The 24,899-nt window shown below is 48.3% G+C and overlaps 1 protein-coding gene across 1 annotated transcript in view; it reads right to left on the bottom strand.

Annotated features, from left to right (window-relative positions):
- The window catches only part of Tnfrsf11a (TNF receptor superfamily member 11a), an 84,064-nt gene extending 63,687 nt beyond the window's left edge, over window positions 1–20,377 (bottom strand). The window contains exon 1 of the mRNA XM_050119770.1: window positions 20,254–20,377. Within this exon, the coding sequence (XP_049975727.1) occupies window positions 20,254–20,331 (78 nt within the window). The 5' untranslated portion in view covers window positions 20,332–20,377. The remainder of the gene's footprint in view (window positions 1–20,253) is intronic.
- Between the last annotated feature and the right edge of the window lie 4,522 nt (window positions 20,378–24,899).

Below are 24,899 nucleotides of genomic sequence, written 5' to 3'. Positions count from 1 at the left end.
GCAGCAAGACACGGCCAATCAGAAGACAGGGCGATAAACGTTACAGTCCAGGTGTTCCTCAGACAGTCTGCCAGCAGTCTGTGGTTCACGCCATCACCTGACCAAAGATTTTAAAGATCACCTTGTCCCTTACCCCCGACCCAATCCCGAAACGCCAAGACAAGGAACTCCCTGCTTGTCTTTTATTTTTTTCCTTTAAAAACTCACCTTCCCCTGAGTTCATGGTTACATTCCCTTCAACCCTGTTTTGCAGACCAAACTAGAGCTTGCCAACAAAGACCTTTGTGAGCTTGCATGAGAAACCAGCTCTTTGATGGTTTCATTGAGGGTTTTGTGACACGCACATAACATTTGGTGTGTTTATCAGGAACTTGCACGACCCCATGGACCCCAGCCCAAAGCCCCAGCCGAAAGGGTCTTCATTCTTACTCTGTCCACACTCACATTCCTTACTTTAGCTTCTTGTGGTGCACCCGAATCCGTAATTGTGATCAACAGTGGTTAGAGCAGACATGCTAGACAACCGTGATCACAAAGGACTGGAAGACGTTCCAGACCCTGTTGGTAAGGACGGAGAGCCTCGGGTTTGAACGATGTTTGGGCACACAAGCAAGTCGCTCCCACAGTGTGACAACAAGCTGTCTTTCTGTTTGTTACTTTGCTTTTACTCTTGTTGGGGCAAACGTTTCCTGTGTTCTCAGTCTCCTGTGGTGTCTGGTTTATCTGTATTTGTGTTCCTGACTTGACGGACACTATGGGAAAATGACTTCTTCTCCCCTAGACTTACTCTTGATCCATTATAACGATATCAAAGCACAGGCTCACAACCTATCAGTCCTGATGAAAAGTGTAAACTTGTCACCTTTTGCAGGCTGGAATGGCCAGCTTTCAATGCTGGCTGCCCCCAAGGGATCTTTCAACCTGACCATATAGGAGCAGTAGAGGAAATTATCTTCAGGCCACAGGTGGGGCACCCCAACCACTACACAGTTATCTGGAGAGACCTGGTAGAGGACCCCCTTTCCTGGATTAAGCCATTTTTGTCCTGGCAGGTTAAGATCTTGGCCACTGCTGAGAAATATCCACCGTCCAAACCCCTTCAGTCTCCAAGCCTGAGATCCTCCAAGGAGGCAGCACAGAGGAAGAGATTTTCCCCATCCACTCTACACCCTGGACCCTGGCACATCTATTCCACCACCAGATCCACTGCCAATTCAGGCGGCTCCTTCTCTGCCGACCCTGGCTGCTCTAGAGGGGGACCAGCCCACACGACCCATAGCTGCATCCCTGACCTGGTGACCACAATCAGTCCCCTCAGGGTAGTGGGACCCCCAGACCAGAATGGGAATCAATCACATCACCACTGCCCCTTTGCCACTAGTTATCTTATAATTGGAGAACCCAAATACACCGTTCTCAGAAAACCCGAAGGAACCCATTAGCCTCTTTGAGACAACTCTTTCTACCCATTAACCCACTTGGGATGATTGTCAGCAGCTTTGTAAGTCCTCTTCACAACTAAGGAGAGAGACCGGATACAGACCAAGTCCCAGAAACTGGTACCAGACCCTATGGGAGAGCCGATGCTAACCAGGCTCTCATAGATGCAGCCTTCTCCCTGCATGGGACTTCAGCCCCTACTGAAGGTAGGGGAGTCTCCTGGCAGCTGCAAGACGCCCTGCAAATCTGAGTAAGGTCTAGGACATAAGACAGGAAACATGAAAATCCAGAGGTGTTCCTGGAGATGCTGATGCAATGATCCAGGTTTTCCTTAACCAGTTAGCTCCAGATATTAAGAGAACATTACAGAGGCTAGAACGCCCCAGAGAGAAGAGCAAGGATTTAGTAGTGGTAGCTCAGAAGCATATAATTGAAGGGATAGTGCAGAAGTAAAGGAAATTAAAAAGGTGCAGGGCAAGAACCAACACCTCGCTAATGTGCTGCTGCCGCTACCATGAAACCAGATGAGTGCAGGAGGTGACCATGATGCCTTGGGACTGGAGAGGAGGATGAGAAACCAAAAGGTAACAAAGAAAGGCCCTGGCTGGGAAAGCATCAATGTGTGTATTGTAAAGAGGAAGAACATTGGGCCAAAGAGTGACCCCCCCAGAAGGCAACTAGAGGCAACACTAAGGTCCTCAGTCTGCTAGATGTGGACAGTGATTAGGGGAGATGAGGTTCAGCCCCCACTCCCCCAGCCCAGGGAGTGGAGGGGAGACTGATGTGGGATTCCCCTCTGTAGCCTATGAATATGCTTTATTGCCATTGGTTAATAAAGAAGCTGCTTTGGGCTGATGGCTTAACAGAATATAGCCAGGCTGAAAAGGATATATACAGAGAGTAGGCAGAGTCACAGGGATGCCATGGAGCTGTGGGAGGAGAAAGACATCTACACACCAGTATCAGTAAACCACAAGCTTCGTGGTAAAATATAAAATAGTAGAAATGGGTTAATTTAAGATGTAAGAGCTAGCTAGGGATACACTTAAGCTATTGGCCAAACAGTATTTTAATCAATATAGTTTCTGTGTGATTATTTCAGGTCTGGGAGGCCAGGAAACGAAAGATCAGCTTCCACCAACAGTAAAACATCTGACTTCATGGTGGACGCAAGAGCTCGGAACTCAGTGTTACTGACGGTTGATAGACCCATGACAGATATAAAGACCTGGGTCCAGGTGCCACTGGAACTAACCTTTTTCATGGACTACCCGAAGAACAGTGGACTTGGGAGCCAGCTGGGCAACCAACTCATTTCTGATAATCCCAGAATTCCCATACCCCTTGTTGGTTCATGATTTACTGACCAAATTGAAAGCCGAGATATAGTTCTCTAATGGAGGGGTTAAATCACTTAATGAGGATGGGAAACCCATTCAGGTATTGGTGACCAGTAGTTTGACTAAAGAGTACAGGTTTCATCAGGTAGCCACTGGGCCTGTCTCCGGCTGGAGAGATGGCATTAGGAGTTCCAATAAGCTTGGGCCAAAACAGGAGGAATGGGGCTAGCAACCATCTATGTAGAAGTTAAACCAGGGGCAGACTCAGTCAAGGTTCACCAATATTCCCTTCCCCTAGAGGCCAAGAAGGGCATCACACCACACATCAGGAGGCTACTGAACTTGGGTGTCCTCAGGTTTGTGCATACCCCCGTTGCCCATCAAGAATCCTCATACTAATGATTACAGACTGGTCCAGGTCTTATGGCAGGTCAACAAGAGGGTACTTGACATACACCCCACAGTGCCTAACCCATACACCCTACTCAGCTTGATGACCCCAGACCAGCAATGGTATACTGTCCTGGACCTAAAAGATGCCTCTTCCAGTCTGCCTCTGGATCCTGAGAGCCAACAGTACTTCCCTTTGAATGGTATAATCCAGAGATCCGGATTGACGGCCAGCTGATGCGGACTAGACTACCATAAGGATCCCCCACCATCTTTGATGGAGCTCCGCATGAGGATCTGGGTGAGTACCAAGGACAGAATCCAGACATCAGTTGGGTGCAGCGTGTTGATGACCTGCTGATTGCAGTCACAGATTGAGAGATTTGCCTAACTGCTGCCAACCCTGGGGGACCTAGGGTACTGTGTTTCACTCAAGAAAGTCCAAATCTGCAAGTATCAATAACATACCTGGGGTACATCTTAAAGGAAGGGCAGTAGTGCTTAAGATCCTAACACCTACCACCCCCAGGAGGTGAGCAGGCTCTGCGGGTTTCTGTATCCTGTGGATCCCAGGCTTCGCAAACTGGCCAAACCCTTATATGAGGCCACCAAAGCAGGGTGCGATTTCACCTGGACTAAGGATCACCAGTGGCCTTGGATAAACTCAAACAAAGCCTGATCTTCAGCCCCGGCACTGGGTCTGAACTATTTCACCAATGGGATAGCCAAGGGAGTCGACCTGGTGATAGCCTATATTCTACCTGTCAAAGAAACCGGACCCTGTGGCAGCTTGATCTTGCCTCCAAATAATGGTGACTATGGTCCAACTGGTCAAAGATGCTGACAGGCTGATCTTGGGACAAAGTCTTACCATGTACTTGAGGGAGTTCTTCAAGCAAGCCCCTGAGCAGTGCCAGAATGACCCATTATTAGACTGTTGCTGCCTGAATAACTTTCCAGATGCCTCAGCTGTGAACCCAGCTACTCTGCTGCCCGATCCTGACCTGGAAGTGTTATTGCTTGACTGTTCTGGGATCCTGGTTCAGGTGCACAGCATTAGGTCAGACTTGTGGGGCACCTTATTGCCTGAGGCGGCAGTTATCTGGCATACTGAGGCAAAAAGTACGTGGGGGCAGCAGTCACCACCAAAAAGGAAGTAATATGGGCAGAGTCAATGCCAACTGGGACCTCCACCCAGCAGGCAGAGCTGATAGCCCTAACTAAGGCACCAGAGCTGGGGCAAGGGCAGAGCGTTAACTTCTACACCGACAATGGGTACACTTTGCCATGGCGCATCTGCATGGGGCAATATACAAAGAAAGGAAACTGCTAACCCTGGAAGGACAAGCCATCAAAACTAAAGATGAGATCCAGGCTCTCCTCAAAGCTGTGTGGTTACCCAAGAAACTGGCCGTCACCTATTGCCCAGGGCACCAGAGAGGGGATGGATTCATACCCAGGGGAAACAACCTGGCAGACAAAACCACCCAGAAGGTGGCACTCCATCTTTGCACATGTACTGGTAGACCCACGGACACCTAATCTACCCAAGAACCCTGGGAATACTGAGGAAGATGTGGCCCGGATTAAGACCCTCCCTATGAACCAGTATCTAGACAGGTGGTGGAGAGCTGCAGATAGCAAGGTTATCCTGCCTGAACAGCTGGGAAAGAGACTGCACAGCCAGACCACCAGTTCTCTCATATGGGAGCATGGAGGATGCAGGACTTGCTTAGACGGTCAAAAATCAAAATCAAAGATGTACAACAAAAAATTATAAATATTGTCACCAACGGTAAAGCCTGTCAGCTCACCAACAATGTCAGTGCTGCTGCCAACCCTAAAAACCCTGGGTCTCCACTCAGAGGAAAGAAGCCTGGAGTCTACTGGGAAGTAGACACCACTGAGGTAACCCCTGGCAAGCATGGCTACAGGTATTTACTAACATTTGTAGATACTTTTTCAGCGTGAACAGAGGCTTTCCCCACCAATATGAAACAGTGCAGGAGGTGGTGAAGAAGTTACTTGAAGACATACTGCCTATGTATGGTTTTCCCACCATGACAGGGTCAGACAATGGACTGACTTTTCTGTCCCAGGTAAGTCAGAGGTTAGCCACTTTCCTGGGGAGAGATTGGAAGTTGCATTGTACATACAGACCCCAGAGTTCAGGACAGGTAGAAAGGATGAGCAGAACTCTAAGAGACCCTAACTAAATTGACCTTGGAGACTGGAGCAGATTAGGTGGTTCCCCTTCCCTTTGTATAGGGTCAGAAATTCCCCCTAACCAGATAGGGCTTACACCATTTGAAATCATGTCTGGCACCCCACCTCCCATCATTCCCAACATCCAGGCAGATTTTCTGGCAGAACTGGATGACCCAAGACCTCCTTGATACTATACTATACGAGGGGTCCAATGGGCAGGCAAGAAAGTTTAGCCCGAGCTCAGGACCCTCTTTGATTCTGGTGCTCCCCTGAACCTCACTGGGGAATTGGGTCTACATTATGAGAGACTGCCTGGGTCGCTGAATCCCAGACGGAAGGGACCATACATCCTCCCGTTAACCACACCCATGGTCATCAAGGTTGATGGTATAGCCCTCTGGGCCCATTACACCCATGCCAGGCCTGCTGATCCCTTCACACTCAAGGAAGACTACTAAGGCGAAGTATGGGAGGTGTCAAGAGATCTAGACAACCCCCTCAAATCCCATGCCCGGCGCCATGGTAGTAGGTAGTATGGCTCCTGTTGGTGATGGTACCCATCGGCATCTGAGCTGCAGGAAACCCACATGCCCGTGGAACCAAACTTGGATGAATATCAACACAGACAGTGGTATTATAGCCAGTGGCACTAGTTCTGAATAGCCTGGTTCCCTGACCTTTACACGGACCTCTGTAAACTGGCAGGAGAGAGCTGATTCCCCCTCCCCATCATCTAGACCAAGGAGTATCCTATTACCAGTTGGGTTGCAATCATTAGATCTCATGGGTTCTGTGTTTGCCCTGGTCATTCTTGCTCCAAGCCCCAAAGATATCAATGTGGAGGGCCAGAGACATATTACCATGCCAGCTGGGGATGTGAGTCCACTGGATGGATCAACAGGTCGCCCTCTGTCACCGGGGATTTAATAACTGTTCAACGAGCCTGTACAGTTCTGTACAGGCACTGTACAGACGAGAAGGCACCTGTACAATGGCCTGCAACCTGTTGGTCATCAGCTTCACTGAAGCTGGAAAGTAGGCGGACTGGACCACTGGTAAGACTTGGCGTCTACAATTTTACCACTGGGGCCATGAGTCGGGACTGACTTTCCCCATCTGCAGAAACCAGTCACCTCTCAGAGTCGTGATAAGCCCCCAGACAGGTGATTGATCCTCCTGCACCTGCATCCAAGGCAAGCACCCCGAACCTGAGCATTTCACTGCCCCTAGGGACCTGGCTCAGCTTGTCCGCCCCTGCAGTGACCACAGGCCCCTAGGCTAACTCGGTCCAGACAGAAGAATTACTCCTAACATTTCTTGACCTAGCCCTAAACCCTGACCTGACTGTTACTTGCTGGTTTTGTTAATATACTGCACCCACCCCCTTATTATGTTGTTGTCATGGGGACTTAAGACCTCAGATTCTACCCAGTGCTGCTGGCAATCCAAAGGACAGCTGACACTCCATCTGATCCCAACGCCTCTATATAGGGAAGCCCCTCACCCCCAGTGACAGTCCCTCTGATTCCCTATAATGACACCTGGTGGGTCTGTTCCACAGGGCTGACACCCTGTGCCCATACTGTAGTCCTGAACAAGACCAAGGACTTCTGTCCCCACTGAGAAGGACTTATATAGCAAACTGGAAGGGGCCTCCTCCAAGGTTAAGAGAGCGCCTGTGACAGCCCTGACCCTGAGCATACTGCTGGGAGCCAGTTAGTGGGCGGGGACAGGGACTGCCTCCCTCACACCCAGAATCAGCACTGCTCCCATCTGCATGAAGCCACTGGTTTAGATCTAGAGAGGTTAACACGCCCCGTCTCCCACCTCCAAGAGTCTTTGACACCTTGAGCAGAGCAGTGAAACAGAATAGATGGGGCCCAGACCTCATCTTTCTCCAACAAAAGGGACTGTATGCAGTACTGGGCAGAGAATGTTGTTTCTGTGTTGACCATTCAGGAGTAGTTAATGTGTCCATGGCCAAAGTCAGAGAGGGTCTAGCCAAACACAAAAGAGAATGTGAGGCCCACCAATGCTCGTTTGAATCCTGGTTCAACTCATGACCTTGGCTCACCACCTTAATTTCCACCCTGCTTGGTCTGCTTTTTATCCTGGTCATGTTACTCACTTTCGGGCCTTGTATTTTAAACAGGTTAGTGCATTTTATGAAAGAGAGACTGGGAGCCATTCAAATGCTGGTCATGTGGACACACTCTGGCCCCTCCACCAAGAAATCATAGAATTTGAAGGGTTCCATGACTGGAACTTCTAAGAACCAGTCAGAGAGGAACATGTGAGGACCGAGGAAACCTTACTTAGCCTCACAGATGCCACCTAGAAAAGGGCCTCCACATTAAGACATCTGGTGACCAACCGGGGGTTGAACTCAGTTCCGGAAAAAAAAACATGGAATATGCTGTGGCAGCAAGACACAGCCAATCAGAAGACAGGGCGATAAACGTTATGGTCCAGGTGTTCCTCAGACACCCTGTCAGCAGTTTGTGGTTTTGCGCCAATCGCCTGACCAATGATTTTAAAGATTGCCTTGTCCCTTACCCCCTGACCCAATCCTGAAACGCCAAGACAAGGAACTCCCTGCTTATGGGTTTTTTTTTCCTTTTAAAACTCCCCTCGCCTGAGTTTGGGGCCGCAATTTCTCCATCTGCTGTGTATGGGTGTTGGGTTGTGGACCCAGCTCGAGCTTGTCAATAAAGAGCCTTGTGAGTTTGCATTGGAAACCGGCTCCTTGATGGTCTCACTGGGGACACAGGTATAGTAGCATCAAGTTGCAAAGATCACAGAACTCAAAGGATCAAGGAGGGGGCTGCCCTACTTGTCCACCTCTGTATTGTTTTTGGCCTCGATGAAATTCAGATCTGCTCCAAATGTGGATGCTCACATAAAAATCATGAAGTTGCAGATTCTGACCCAGTGTGTGTGGGGACATCTGAGACTCTGCATTTCTAAACTCGTGTTCTGAATGGCAAGATCAGGAAGACATCAAAGACAAATATGAAGGGCAGCCTCTCCACACGCCTGGTGCCAAACACAGCTGCTTGGCCCTGCCTCTTGTTACTCCTCACACTTCCTCTTAGCAGCCTGGCCCGGATTCTTGATCTAGGACACAGTCTGGCTTCTCACCCTGCCATTCTCCTGCCTTTTTCAACCTTCCAGGTTCGTAGCAGCTTCTGAGCTGAGGTGTGAAATTGTTCATCTTGGTCATTTTGTTGAAGTTGGCTTTCCCTGCACCTAGGCCATTGTACACTGGGGTTGGTGGTCTAACCAACCGGGATTTCTCCTGCTCTAGTTCATTTGCAAGTCTACAATTTCTCTTCATTTATTTATCCCTCCTGGTAGACTGTAAGCTTGGGCTAGCCCCTCAGCACTCCATTTCTCCTGAAGTCAGTGAGATACCCCAACGTATTCTCCCTGGGTCACTTCTATTGCTTCATGCTACACTTACCACCCCAAAGGCCCTGGAATCTGGGTATGTATGTGTCTATTGATGTAAAAGACCAAGTATTCAAGTAATATAGTGGTTATCAACCTTCTCAATGCTGTGACCCTTTAATATAGTTCCTCACGCTGTGGTGACCCCCAATCAAAATTATTTTCATTGCTACTTCATAATTGTAATTTTGCTACTGTTAGGAACTGTAATGTAGATATTGTATATGCAACCCCTGTTTAAGGATCGTTTGACCCCCAAAAGGGTTATAACCCACAGGTTGAGAAGCACTGATGTAACAGTCGCTGAGAGACTTCTGCTGTCCCTTGATGTAGGCATTCTTTGTACTGAACAGAACTAAGAACAAACTGGCCCTTATTAAAAACCTACTGTGTGGGAAACACTACATTAAAGAAAGGTTTCCTTACTTTTCTGCATCTTCACAAGCAAGACGGAGCAACTTGCTCAGACCATGAGTAATTCCTGGACTGGACAGTGCTCACCCACCCAATCAGTGAATACCCCCCGAAAGTGCACTATGAGCTCCCATCTTTCCTTTACAGAAAACCCTGCGTCCTCCCTGCTTTGCATCAAGTTCACATATCCCAAAAATTCATCAATCTGGGGCAAAATCTGAGACACGCTGGGGGAGCGAGCCACAAAAATCAGTTTAGTGCTCACTTCCAGAGCCAGAGGCCTCTTCTGTCATGGGACAGCACACAGAGCCATTTAACACACTGCACAGCTTCTGGTCCCTTTTGTGGTTGTCACATGGGCCAGGAATGGAGAGCCGCTCTTGGCTCAGCCTATGACCTATACCACATTCACTTACTCTAGCCCAGTGGTGCTCAGTCTCCAGTTCTGCCCTCCCTAACCCAAAAGGACAGCTCTGGACAGTTAAGATCACTGTGCACTCTGGGACTTTGGCCACTTATAATTTTTACACATAAACTGGGTCCGATATCTTGGTCATCAGGATTCTCACGGGTAAAATCTGGCTGTTGGGAAGGGAGCAATATTTTTGTAGCATTGTCTTTTCCATTTTAAATTCTGTGACCATTGGAAATTAACAGTTGAGTTTTGAGACACAGTTGTGTTCACGTCCAGATATGGCCCCAGTGAACTTGATTGTTCTGCCTACATCTCATCCCCACCATCAGAGGTCTGCTTTTAGATTTCCAGTCACTTTGTAACACCTCATTGTCGCCCTCAAGAGCATCACCCACTCACTGCCAGAGAGCTGAGCTTAGGGTAGAGAGTGGCTCAGAATACATTCTCTCCATGTTCTCTCTCTCTCTCTCTCTCTCTCTCTCTCTCTCTCTCACACACACACACACACACACACACACACACACACACACACACAATCTGTGGTGTGCCTTTCAAGGAACTAAAACAAAAATGTCAGTGATGGAAGACAGTATACATGGTACACAGACATTAAAATAAAGCCTAGAAGTTTGGGTCAAATGAGATATATTAGTTACTTTTATCATTGTTTTTTGGGGGAAAAGCACCTGACAAAGACTCAATTAAGGAAAGACTCATTTTCCCTCGCAGTTCAGAGGTCCTTTGGGGCTGGGAAGTCATGATGCAACAGAACTGTCTGTCCATCTGTGATGGGACAGGAAGCCGAGCCAGGGACTGTGGCTTTCAACTTAGAACGTGCTGCCACACTCAGGGAGTGCCCTTCTGCTACTCTCTCTGAGACTTCTCTAGTCCATGTGCCCAGCTACAGGCCTAAAAATTCTAAATCCAGTCAGGGTGTCAATGAAGAGCAATGATCTCAAGAGGTATACTCAAATTATCGTAATTATAAGACAAAAGCATAACGAACCTTGGAAAATGAAATTTAACTTCCTCCAAAAGCTAGTAAATCCAAACATTTACCCTCTGACAGAAGGCTGCGTTGAGGTCCCAGATCCAAGCCCAAGACTAGCAGGCAGCCGCTGTGGGTAAATGGAAGTGTGTACAGGTGAGGCAGGGAGGCGCGGGGCTGATAACATTGTCGCCACCGGTGTCTTGGTCTGTGAGGGTGGAGGGAATGTGGCCTGTGCTGGTGGTGGCAGCAGAGCAGTCATGGTTCAGTACAGTTAGCCGCTGGTGTTGGGGGCAGAGAGGAATCGGGGTCCTTGTGCCTGAGGAAGTAGCAGGGAGGAGTCAATGAGTCACACTCCTTTTCCTTCTGAATCAGAGATCGACCAGCACACAGAGCCTGGGCTGAAGGCACGCTGCGTACCTTCCCTATCTCTCATAGCCTTAAAAAGGGGGCATTTTCATTTCTGCTCATCGACACGTCCAGAAAACCTTCAATAAACACATTCTCTACAAGACAACACAGAACAGAAACGAGCTCAATCCTGTCTGGCCATTCTGTGAGGGGTTTTGTGCATGTGTATATGTGTATGCATGAAAGCCAGGGGTGGACACTGGATATCTTCCTTGATCACTTTACATTTTTATTTCATTTTGATTAAAGGTTTATTTGTGTATATGTGTTACCACGTGTGTGTGAGTGTGCATGTGGGCACACATACTTGTGTGCATGCACAGAGGCCAGAAGAAGGTGTCACGTGTCCTTTTCCAACACTCTCCACCTACTCCTTTGAGGTAGGTCTCTCTGGGAACTCTGGACCGACATTTCTTCTGCTGACTGGAAGGTTGCAAGTCTGAGCAATCCTCCTGAGTCCAGGGACACGGTGGGGGTGAGGTCAGAGGTGTGCATGAGATGCCTGTCTGGTTATGTGGGTGCCGGTCCTCATGTGTGCTCAGGAAGGACTTTAACCATGGAGTCATCTCTCCGGTTCCCAGCCAAAGTTTGTGAGACAGGGTCCCTGACCAGTCCTGAAGCCCTGGGATTCTCTCTGCCTCCCCAAAAGTTGGATTCCAGGCACATGCCACCACACCTTGCTTTGTATATGGGTCCAAGGGTTAGAACGTGGGTCTTCTGAGAGTTTGCTGACATCCCTCCAATCAGGGAGGGCTTTCTGTCTCGCAGAGGACTGTGCAAGGTGTTCGCCTGAGGGGTTAAGCTCATGGGCACCAGAGCACTTGCCTGTAAGGAGTTATACCTTTGCCCCCTGCCGGTTGTATAATTGTGGGCACGTTTCTTAACCTGTGTATGCCCCAGTTTTCTTATCTCCCTGGCAAGTGAGTGGGCAAGACAGATAAAGCCAGCTCATGAGTGGCACGTAGGAGGGGTCAACCAGTGGCAAGTGCTTCTAGTTAGTTCAGTAGTCACATCCTGTTGTTAACACATCACTTAGCACAAACCTTTCCATTAAAGCCATGGCCTATCATAGCAGCCCCCCAACTTGATCAGAATTCCTGGAAGAAGGTGATTAGCTGCAGATGACTGGAACCCACCCTACAGCTTCTGGGTCAGGTGTGAGGTTCACACAGGGATGATGCTGGGGCCAAAGACCACAGTTGAAGAATTCCTTTCACACAGGCAAAATACAAACCTGGTATACACAACAAGCTAGAACCCAGAGCCACACTCCTTCCACCACTGTCTAGTTCCTACCAAATCCAGTTCTTCTCTCTGGCTAGGCAGTCAAACGCCAGACTAGATGAGATCTTCCTCAGGTATGCTCCACTAGCCCCACCTCCCTCCTGTCCACCCCTTCTCCCTCTCCCTGGTCGGTTGTTTCTGTCACCTGACACAGACAGGAGTCACCCTGGAAGAGGAAACGTCAGTGAGGGCTTGCCTTCACCAGACTGGCCTGTGGACATGTTCCATGGGGACATTTGCTTGACTAATGATGGATGTGGGATGGCCAGGCTGTCTGTGGATGGTGACCACTCTGGGCAGGTGATCCTGGGTTGGACATGAAGGCAGGCTGAGCAAGCCATGGCTTCAAAGCCAGTAAGCAGCACTCCTCCATGGTTCCTGGTCTAACTTCTTCCCTAATGATTGTAGTTGGGATGGGTATGTCAAATAAACCCTTTCTTCTCCAAGATGCCTTTGGTCAAATCGTTCTATCGTAGCAAGAGAAGTCGAACTAGGAGAGCGCAACACCAAATTCCAAGCCTCCACTTCAGTCTTTCTCTGTGCTCCAGGTGTTGCTCAGATTGGGAGGAAGAATGGGGAGGGTGGTCCTGAGCTGTCGGAGGTCAGAAATGGCTGCGTCCTGACTGCCATCCTTTCTGCAGAACCCTGGGGAGCTTTAGTTTTGGCAGTAAATATCAAATGAACATCAACTGCCTTGACAGGGACAAAAGCTTACCAAGAGAGTCAAAAAAACCAGCACGGCCAACCTGAGGGTAGGAAAGTAGTGGGTGATCAACCTTGAACAATAAAAATATTAAAATAAAGAAGACATTGGCCTACCAGTCCTTGTATCCATTAAAGGACAAATTTGAGGAAATGGGGTCAAATGGAGACATGCTGGAGCTAGACAGCTTTGGGGAAGTTCCTGGCATCGGGAATGTTTAAACAATGGCACGGGTTGGTGAGGGCGGAAGTGAATAACTTCACCCAGCTTTAAAGAGAACGTGGGAGTTGTGGCCCAGGTTGTCTGCGTCTGACAAGAAAGCAGATAAGCAGCTTGGAAATGGGGTTGCCAACTGCTGGATTTTAAACCAGACCTGTCCGTCGGTGCTAGCAACATTAGATGAAGTAAAAGAGGGTCTGGAGATGGCTCAAAGGGTCAGTGCTGCTGCACACGCACGGGTAACAGGGTTCAGTGCTCAGCACCAAGTAACAAAGCAGGCAGGGCCTCATATGTCTGTGCCCGCGGCACTGTGTAAGCTGAAAAAACGAAGGACTGCCTGGGCCTTCTGGCTGAGAAATGCTTGTTTCAAAAGAATAAGGTAGAAAGTGATAGACTAGGAGAGTCAGTGTCCTCTTCTCACTGACACATGCTCATACACATGTGCATTGCTACATACATGCACATCACACTCACATAAGAAGAAAAACTAAATAAGGTAAATGGGCCCACTTCCCACTTGGAAGACAGGTCCAAACCCTGGCCGGGCCAACCTGCCACACTCGCCGACCGTAGGCAATGCCACGCTGATTTCCCCACTTGCTTGTTTAGGCTGTGCATTCACCAAAAGCTAGTTTTTCTTCCTCATTCTTGATGGAAAGCCTTCAGACTTCTGCTGGTGCAAGGAAGTGGCCCTTGTGCCCCCACCACTCTGAGCAGACAATGGTAATGAACTTCACTTCTCTGGTAAGCCAGAAGGGCTGTTCTTGTAGTCAGTTCTTCCTGAAGCTCAGAAACCTGAAGGTTCAGTCTCTGCCAAGGACTTGCATGTCACCTGCTGGCTTGGGAATTTTTTTTTCTTGGTGGAATCCAGGAGGAGCTAGGCAGAGATTTGGAAAGCAACAGCAACCTGCCAGGAAAATGATTTCACAAGGGAGAAGTTCAGGTCCAATACAAACACTGCTTCTTCAGGAAGCAGGCTATCGCCCTGAGGCTGGTGTGTGAGACCACGGGTCAGGTCACACCTGTTGGGACTCTGTGCCCTGGGGAGGTCACATGCCACTTATCTCTGTCTCTTCGGGCTTTCAGCAGGGTTGTCGCAGCACAAAACACCTCTAGGGCAGGAAATGGCTCTGTGGATTCCAAACACACATGGCCTCAGGCTAGCCCTTGGGCCTTTAAATGTTACCTCCTCCACTCTGGGGAAACTCAGGCTAACTCTACTACAGTTCAACACTTTAACCTTCACTTTTTTTTTTTTTTAAGGAAATGTCTGCTTTCACACGAACCTGACAAAGACTGTTTTGAACCAAGCATTTTTCCTCTAATCCAGGTGGTGAGCTGCTGTTGCCTGGCCTCAGCTCTGCTAGCCCGCTGTTCTGAGAGGTCTGAGCATTGCATCCCTTGCCACCTGCATGGCAGTTCTGAAATTGCCCCTGCACTCAACTCAACTCCTCTTTCACTATTGCCCTGACCTGATTTGAGCCTTTTCTAGTTCTTCCTTGACCAAGGCAGAGGCCTCTTTGCTGGCCCACACCAGCCCTGGCTACTCCTCCTCTCATCCAAATCCAATCACATCTCTCTCCAGACCATGTGCAGTAGTAGGGTTATAGCTGAACTATTCTGCTTGCACTTAAAGCCTTGAGTGCTGGGTCATGCCTTCTCTCCCTACCCAACACCCTTGAATTCAGGAACGCTGTCCTCTCTAGTTCAGAAAGCATTCCACCAAGAGGCCTCCTGCAGTTCCTGGCCACCCACCCCAGAAGACAGGCTCAACGCTGCCTCTCTTCCCTGGCACCACAGGCGATCTCCCTGGATACTTTTGGTTGGGACGACCCCCACTGAAAATATATACTGCTAGAATTTTGGTCTCCTAAGGCTGGGTTTGACCATGGTTCGGTCTCTTTTAGCCTGCTACAGTCTAAATGGTAAGTGGTGTTGATCTCGCTATATTAAGTGCCTGCATTTAACCCTCTTTTCCCTCACTGCTCACAGATGAACGCCTGTGCTGCATGCAGCAGTCAAAGCTGAAGACTGATGGCAGCCAACAAAACAAAAGCAGAATAAAGTTGTCATCGTGCAGCTGAAAAGAATGCCTTCACACCTGCTGACTGTGGCTGCTTTGAGCTGTTTGTCAGAGAGAACAGGAACATGCTGCTGTAGGAACAGCAGTGTCAGCCAACCCTCTGGTGACAGAGGCAGACCGGGAACTTTGGGAGTCAGGGTGGGGAGGGGTGGAGTTGAGGAGGAGTAGGGTTGGGGGAGATAGGGCCTGGAAGGGAGCACTGGCAGGAAACACACTTGGTTCATCTCTCAGAATCAGGACAGAAAACACCACAGGACTTCCAACTTCAAAGCACCTGACCAACTGCAGAGGGACCAAGCCTGTTGGCAGAAGCCCACAGCTCCTTCCTGGTTCCTCCAGCCTCAGTGTTTGTGGGCAGACAGTGTGAGTTGAACTTAAACTGTCTTTCTTGCTCTCTAGCAGAGGGTACTCCTGCACCCAGAGGGACTCCTACAGCAAACAAGGATGTGAGCACAGGAAGAAAACACTGCCCTAGACAGATGCCTATCCCGGCAGGGACACAGTGATAGAGCTAGGGACCGTGGGCTCAAAGGCAGGCAGGGGCCCGACCAGAGAAGACAGGAAGCTACAGGAAGCAGGAGAGAAGCTCCCAGCTCTTGGGAGGCTGGGGAGATGCCTAGGACATGAAAAAGTTAGACAGCCAAGGGCTATCAGGTAGGGCACAGACACACAGGAGACAAAAAGCACAGACATTCCTAGAATCTATCAAACGTCTGAGGTGGGAAAATTGCTCACTTTTCCCCTATGCACTCCAAAAATAAGAACATTCGACGGGGAGCTTATTTCCCCTACTTCCCCTGCAGATAAAGTTCACTCAGCACCTCCTCAAAACAGCAGCTCTACGAGCGAGCTGAGTCTGGAACTCCCCTTTCCAGGACCTCATAAAACAGTGATTTAATGACTCCAGAGACATAACTTTATTGGTACCGTTTTTTTTTTCCTCATGTAGGAACAACTGTCGGGTGGACAATGAAAAGGCAGGCTGAGAATGATCCTGTCACAGGTAGTTAGTCTAGAAGGCCAAAGGGAGCGAGGGCAGAGGCATCTGAAATCCTACCAACCCAAGATCTGAAAGCTTAGAACTGTGTGTCCACATTCTCAAACAAACAGCTAATCCACACCCAGGCTTCCCAACTGAAATGAGAGGGTGTGCCCTGGAGTACAAACACAGTCACACCTAGGGGATTTCCTCAGAGGGGTCCTCTGAAGGCTTTTCCAGGGCCTACTCGCTTATTCGTCTGTCTGCCCTACCACCTCCGTGAGGGCCACATCTGTGTTATCTCAAAACTATAAAAGTTTAATAGCTCATCTGTTTGGTGCATTTCCTGAATTCAGAGCCTTGAGGTAATCTGTAAGGTCATAAACACTGGGTTTCTCATTGGCAAGATCCCTTTATGTCTAAACCACAGGCACCATCCCCTTGACCTAGAAAGTTCTCTTCCTGACCCACCTATTGGATCCTTTCTTCTCTGAAGCTTGATTTCCCCATCCTCCAAAGACTATTTGAGAAAATCTTCTTCCCAAAGCTCCCTCCTCCTCCACTGTGTTTTTCTTATCACATACTTTATTACCACCACAGCTTCTCCCTACCATCAGATTCTCCCACTGTCTTTGCTGTCACATACTTCTTTATTACCATCACAGCTTCTCCCTACCTTCCCTGCTTCTCCCTACCATCACAGCTTCTCCCTACCATCACAGCTTCTCCCTACCATCACAGCTTCTCCCTACCATCACAGCTTCTCCCTACCATCACAGCCTCTCCCTACCATCACAGCTTCTCCCTACCATCACAGCTTCTCCCTACCATCACAGACTCTCCCTACCATCACAGCTTCTCCCTACCATCACAGCTTCTCCCTACCATCACAGCTTCTCCCTACCATCACAGCTTCTCCCTACCATCACAGCTTCTCCCTACCATCACAGCTTCTCCCATTGTCTTTGCCATTTAACTGTAACCTGGGCAGATTCAATTCTGCATTTGTCCTGTTTCTTAAGAGCATGGTTTATACTCTGCAAATGTCCACTGATGGCATCAGCCCCGAAGCCTTAGGGAACCTGGTGAACGTATGCATAGTTATCTCCATGACAACTGTGCATCTGTATAAATAGCCGAGCTATCAACACAGGAACTTAGGACTTTTTAAAGGCATATTTTCATTAGCTCTGAAAACAAATTCAGTTGCAAACACAGGCAGACAGATACAAGACAGTAGGGACTGTCAATGGGGAGGAGAGACACAAGCAAAGCACCCAAGAGCACCTTAGGTCACCTGAGTGGAAATGGTTGATGCAGAAGTCTGTGTATGATCCAAAGGCATTCAATCAACGTTCACTGCGAATCTTCATTGTTGTAGTGTCATTTAAATGGTAACTTGAATTTTAGTAGCACATATTGCCAGGAGACTTACTGGGAAGCAATAAAATGTCCTCTTTGGCAGTGAAATGGCTCATCAGGCAATACCTGGCTCTAAGCTTGCTGATCTGAGCTCTGTCCTCAGACCCACAAGTTGGAAGGACAGAGCGGTCCCCAGGTTGCTTATGCTTTGACCCAGTGGTCTTCAATCTTCTTAATGCTATGACCCTTTAATACAGTTCTTCATGTCATGGTGACTCCAAACCATAAAATTATTTTCATTGCTACTTCATAACTATAATTTTGCTACTGTTATGAATCATAATGTAAATATTTGGTATTTAGGATATTTGCAGAATGTCTGATGGGCAACACTGTGAAAGGGTCATTTGACCCCCAAAGGGGTTGAGAACCATTCACTGCAAGTCTGATCTCTCGCCCACACTTCATATTTAAAACATGATTTTGTTACAAATAAAAATTGTATATAATTAAAATGACTTAAAGAAAAGCTGAAGGGAAATAGATGTTAGAGACAGGATGATCTGAGAGATCTACTTATACCACATACCCTCAGTCCATTGTGCCCACAAATTCTGCACACAATTCAAACTGCTGATAAAGACAATTTAAAATCTGTGACTATGCTGAGCATATAGCAACTTTCGTGTTATTGTTCACTAAATAAAACAGTACAGCAAGTGACCCACGTAGCACGCAACTTGTCATCCGGAGATGAGAAGAGCATATGAAGCTGGAGACACACCTCAGTGGTGGAATGCTGGTTCTCATGTCCTGGGCTCTGGATTCCATCCCCAGCATGGTCAAGAACACATCCAGTACATGCGTACATACAAACACACATACAAAATACGAGAAGTGCTGGCTAGTTCCAAATGCTTTGCTATTTCGTTACTGGAATCAAATGCGTGTGCTTTTTTTCTTTTTTCCATTTTGCTGTGTGGTCAGACAGGTTTTTTCCTGGGCAGCTAGCTGTTCACTGGAGACACAGTTTTTTAGTTCAGACAAGGTAGCTCCATGTCTGACCTGTTGAACACTTCGTTAAGCAACATTTGAAGAGCTTAAAGTAGTAAATTTCACTAGGTTGTAGTGGCTTCTTTTCCCTCGGCCACTCTGAGAGACCCATTCTCAGAGAGAATGGGAATAAAGTAGAATGTACCTTTACTAGAATTAAGCTCTGCTCCAACCTTGAACGCATTAGCACAGTTTCTGTTCTGATTCCAGCTAAGCCATCGTTCTCCTCTCTCTTCACCCCAAACCCCCAGGTCAGTGACATTCACAGAAGCCTAAGACTGATGTTTAACGGGAGAAACGAGATCTAAAACTGCTGAGCCGAGAAACCTCACTGAGATTTCCCTTCCTTCAGAGGAACTCCCAGGCACACTAGGCGTTCCAAGTGTTGGATGTATAAGCTTCATTGCCCTGAACAGCTGGATCCACCAGGACAGAAATGACCATTTAGCTTCATGCTTTAAATGGCTGAATGATGTGGAAAAGAAATCACTCTTAGGAACCCCAATCGAGCCCCTAAGTTGCCAGCAGCCCAAACTCTATCACACACTAGCGGCTCCTTAGTGCGGCGCGGGGTACAGGATGGACCCGAGGGGGCTCAGGGATCTGGGAGCTCTTCCTGCGTGGGGATTTGGCTGCAGGGAGGGGGTTCTCCACAACCAACTTTTGCCTCCTCCTCTAGACTGCTGATGGTGTCTGCAGAGCTCCAGAAAGACCCTAGCTTCTGAGTACTGGGTACTCCTGTGATCTCATTTCCATTGCCACTGGGCCCCAGACCCATGTCAGGAGGAAGCAAGGGTTGCTAGGCTTGTTCCTGGCATCAATAATGGCTCAAGGCGCACCACTACCCTACTTTCAACCATTGCAAAGACATATTTCATCCTAACATGGTCAAAGGTTTCTAAGCACAAGCAATTCCTGTCGATCCACGAGCTGTTTGTGGGGAGGAGGGAAGAAAAGGAAGACACGAAAAGGAAAGCTTGTCACCTTTGCCAAAGAAACTTTCAAATTCTACCTTCCTGGACTTTCAGGATATCCCTCCTACACCTCTTCTTCCTCCCAGAAGAGATGGAGGGAAAACTAAGACAGAGGAAAATGTGAAGGCCAAGACATGCACTCCCCGCTCCCGGGGATTTACACGGATTGAAAGGAGACCCCCATGGGAGTAGTGTTTAGAAAGGGGTCACTAACAAGGTCTGTAGATACGATCTTCTTGAGTCACGTTAGCTACAGGCAGGAGGTACTTACTAGCTGCACCCTGAGAACCAAAGCACCATCAGAGCTCCGCGCTCTGCAGATCCCCTGTCTGAGTCGGGGTTCCGTAAACCTCTTTCTTCCAAGTCCCAGGATCCCTCCAGTTGTCGTCCCCTCGCTCCACGCTCCAGCTGGGGTCTCCTCACCTGCTCACCCCCTCCCCCGAACTCCCAGTCTCGGCTAGTGCCTGTGGGGCGGCTGTGCCAGGAGAACTGGACCTTGGGGGGGGGGGGGCGGCGGGCGACGGTGGTGCGGGTCCTTACCTGCAGCGGGACGAGCAGCAAGCCGAGCGCCTGCAGCAGCACTGTCAGCGGGCGGCGCCGCCGGGCGCGCGAGGCCATGGCGCGGTGCGGGCCAGCTGGGCGCACGGCCTCTGTGGCCCCCGGGGCGTCACCGCCCTCCACCCGCCTGGTCCCGCCCCGCGCGCCCGGCCCCGCCTCGCACCTGCCCCCGCGCCGCCGCGGTCCGAGTCCGCCAGGGGGTGCCGGAGCGTGAGCTGCTGGGGTGCGGAGCACCTGTGGCTTTGACACTCCACGCGCGCTCTAGACCTGCGTTGTGCGCCGCCCTGCTGTCCTCAGGCACTGGGCTCTCGGGGTGCAGCCTCCCGCGGGCAGGCCCTAGACAACCCCACCAAGGTTGCCATTCACCTTTCTTGGACCCTGCCTTCCTGCCAGCCTGCAGAAGGTGCATCCCTGTTGGGGTTTCCTTAACTACAATTAAAGAATTTGTACAATCTAGTGTCCACACACCCCCTCCCCAATCCTTTACACAACCCTAATCTTTCCCTTATCCTGGCATTCTGGCTGCCTCCAGCAGCAGCTTCCTCTTGGCTCTCCTCGACCTTCACCCCCTCTGCCACACCCTGAGCAAGCTCCTCAGGTAGACACTTGGCACCTTGCTTGACGAAGCCCTTCACCAGAACCGCCAAGTCACTGCCTCTAATACAGAACTAGTTTAATGTCTGGGATGTGGGATGCAGCGATCCTGTTGTGTTTGTGGCTTTTTATTGCTGCTTTCCGGGTTTGTGTTCCTCCAAATTCCAGGTCAGTGTTGGCTACACTGGTACACCCCTGCCCATGTTGTAACAGTGAGAGGAAGATCCTTGTCTCCAGTCAATAGAAACACTGTTTTCAATTCCCTTGGGTGCCAGAATCATCTCTGCCAGTTTTTCGCCCACCATCTTAATGACTTTCTGTCTACTTCTGAGAATACTGTGGACAGTTCTAACAAGGAAGAGTAGGTTTGTCTATTGTTCCTTACAGTTCTGTCAGCTTTTCACGCCCTCGAGCGTCTTTAGGACCTAAAGATTTAGGATTATGTCTTGGTAAACTGACCTTTTATCATTACTGCATGCCCTTCTTGATCCAAGGTAAAATTTCACATTCTGATCTACTTTACATTCATGAGTAGCTGTGACGCCTTTCTCATGAATAGTATTTAAACAGCATACCCGATTCTGCTACATGTCAGCTGCTGAAGATGGCAGAACACACGCGTGTTGACCATCAGCACCCCCCTATTGGAGCACTTATGCCATGTTTGAGATCGCCATAGACGCTGATTGAGACTGCTGGTTGCTTTCTATTTGTTATACCTTTATTCCTTTTTTATTTTTAAATTCCTTTGGATTACTTTAAAATAATACTTTATTTTATGGATAGCAAAACAAATTGTGTGTTAAATGATGCTACACTAGAATGATTTGATATCATTTTAAAACAGAAAAGAGAGGGGGAAATTTTCAGGTTACAAAATCCTTTGGGTTATTTTTTTAAGGAGTCCATTTTGCTCCCCATCCTTAGCCTACTTTATGTGTATCATTGTTTAATTGTGTGTGTGCACACGTGTGTATTCATGACTGCCTGTGTGTCTGTGCTCATGTTGGAGGCCAGAGGTCAGAGGTCAATGCTGAGTGTCTTCCTTAATCTCCATCTCACATTTTTGATGAACTCTCGCTGAACCAGGACCTCCCCAGCTCTGCTAGACTGACTGGCCAGCAAGCCCTAGGGACCCTTCTGTTTCCTCACAATGCTTGTTTGACCTTTAAATTCCCTGCTGTACCACCTGGTTGGTTTACTGCCCAGTTGTTTTCATGTTTTCTGGAAATTAATCTGTGTGTTGTCTAAAAAAAAGTTTAAAAATAGAAATTATTTGATGAAACAATTCCATGTCTAGGAATTTAACATGTTAACACAGAGAGGGAGGGCACTAAACTATATACTACAGCGTTCTCATGAAACCACAGCTGTTTTTATTTACTATAGTGAAGGGAGCTTCTGAGAGAGAAACAGCAGCAAGAGCTGAGCAAAATACACCTGGTGTCTTCACCACAGCAGCCTTGAGAAGTGTTCTACAGTGACAAAAGAGGCCCAGAAAGGCTCAGAACTGCCTTGCTAGGAAGTGAGTTTTTAATATCAGGGGAGTTGCACGGGGGGTGGGGGGGGGAAGAAACTCATTACTTTAGTTTTGATGATTTCGAAGTGCAAATGCTCCTTACTGATAATGTGGTTACATGAATGTAGCAAGCTTTCTTGTCAGGCTATCTTTTGTGGGATTGCCAGCTCCGTAATAATGATGTGGACACTTGATATTAATTATGAAAGCGTGGCCTTAACTTAGACTTTTTTCCAACTAGCTTTTATAATTCAACCTGCCTCTATTAATCTATATACGGCCACATGGTTCTGTACCATATGACCTATTTCTTCAGAGTCCCTGGTGAAATCTGTGAGCCTAGATTTCTCCTCCTCTTCCTCTCTTCCCCCTGAAATCCTGCATATCCTCTCCTGCCTAGTTATTGGCCATTTAGCTCTTTATTAAACCAAGCAGAAGGCACCTTAGACAGAGACACATCTTTGCAGGGTACACAAATACTCTGCAACACACAAAGATGAACTCACGAGTTGGGAATAATCCAGAAAAGTGGCCAGATGCCATAGCTTAGGAACACAACACACTGCAGAGTGTTCCTGGTTCCCATCTTGTTTCTAGGTTTGCACAATCTCTGGTTTAGCTACTGCGGAGTAAGAGGAGAGTACGCCAAACCTCCTCAATCAGGAGGATCAGGAACCAACATTCTCAGCGTGGTTTGGATGGATGTTATTATTGTGCCGTGACAAAGTTGGAAAAGTGGAGTTTAACTGCCCTAAACCAGGAACCAATTGACATTACACCGAATTTACACTGCTCGTCTACAATTTTTAAAAGACATTTTTACCTTATTTATAGATATGTGTATATGCTTGCTAAGTTTTATGTGTAACATGTGCAAGTGCCCATGGAGTCCAGAAGATGGTGCTGGATACCCTGGAACTGGAATTACAGGTGATTGTGAGAAGCCTGATGTGGGTGCTGAGAACCCATAACCAGGTGTCTCGACAAGACCAGTGAGCCCCCTTAACTGCTGAGCCCTTCTCTCTAGCCCCCCTTAACTACTGAGCTGACTCTCTAGCCCCCCTTAACTGCTGAGCTGACTCTCTAGCCCTCTTAACTGCTGAGCCATCTCCTAGCCCTTACAATCTGTATTTTTAAACACAGTGTCTAAAAATAAACCGAGGCTTTTCTGTCCAACCTGGTCCTGCAGCTGCTTCCAAAACAATCACTCAGAGGCTTAATATTACTTATAAAAGTTTTGCCAGTGGCTCAGGCTTATTACTAGCTACCTCTTATATTTAAATCAACCCATTTCTATTCATCTAGTATTGCCACATAGCTGTGCTGTTACAGCTGGTGTTACCAGTCTGTTGTTCCTTGGGTAACTAGCTGGTGTCTTCTAACTCTGCCCTCCTTCTTGACCTGTATTCAGTTTGGCTTTCCTTCCTAGCTTTATCCTGCCTTGCCATAGGCCAAAGTAGATTTATTTATCAGCCAATGGGAGCAACACATATCCCCATCATACAGAACGACATCTTACAACAGTCTCATGATGTAGTCCTGGTTATCCTGGAACTCGATGTGTAGTCTAGGCAGGGCTCCAATTTACAAAGATCTACTTGCCTCTACCTCTTGTGTGCTGGGATGAAAAAGGTGTGTGCCACCATTTCCTGTGTCATCTGCTCCCACACCTATGTTCCCATCTACCTAAATTCAAGAAAAGGGGATGAAAGATTCACACCCGTTCTTCCCCCACCCAAACAGCAAGAGTTCCAGGAACTGTAGTTTATCATCAAGACTTTGGGGTTTCCAGGTTGTTAGGGTCAAGGACCCTTATAGAACTGAGATCTGAAGACCTGACTCATCACTTGTATTGAGTAAACGTCTCTCTTCAGATCCCAGGTCAGAGATGGGGTAATGTGGGAAGACTCCAGCTGCCTTCTCCCCTTTCCCATAGTGGTCAAAGTCAACCTGTAGTCAGATAATCACCCAGATGTAAATGAAAAGGCCCTTAAAAATGGTTTGGTTTTGTTGTTGTTGTTCTTTGTTTGTTTTTTGAGACAGGGTTTCCCTGTGTAACAGTCCTAGTTGTCCTGGAACTTTTGTAGACCAGGTTGGCCTCAAACTCACAGGAATTCACCTGCCTCTCCCTCCCGAGTGCTGGAATTAAAGGAAAGGCGTGCGCCACCACCACCCACTTTCAAAAATGGTTTTTAATAGAAGAAAACTACAAAAAGAAGTTAATCTCCAACCTTTGTGTGCTCCCCACTCTGCCCCTTTCTTCCCCACTGTTAGTCTGTTTCTGAGGTTCATTAGGAATCTAGACCCCCCTTCTGGCCCTTTCTTCCCCCCTCTTAGCCCCTTTCTGAGGCACAGCAGGCTAGAGTCCCCTTCTGTTAGGGAATGATGACTCTTTGGAGTTGGGGCTTTGGTGTCCCTTCAGAGTTGGTCCTCATTCAATTTGTAGTCCACCGAGAGGACAGGAAAAGTGCTCTCTCCCAGTCTCCTCTAGTGATTTCTTGGGCCTCTCCTCCCT

This window comes from Alexandromys fortis, unplaced genomic scaffold, assembly GCF_014885135.2.
Source record: "Alexandromys fortis isolate MF-2015 unplaced genomic scaffold, M_Fortis_MF-2015_v1.1 scaffold_96, whole genome shotgun sequence".
In the NCBI taxonomy this organism is placed as follows: Eukaryota; Metazoa; Chordata; class Mammalia; order Rodentia; family Cricetidae; genus Alexandromys; species Alexandromys fortis.
The sequence above is the reverse complement of the archived record's forward strand: the minus strand, read 5'-3'. Positions and strand labels throughout refer to the sequence as shown.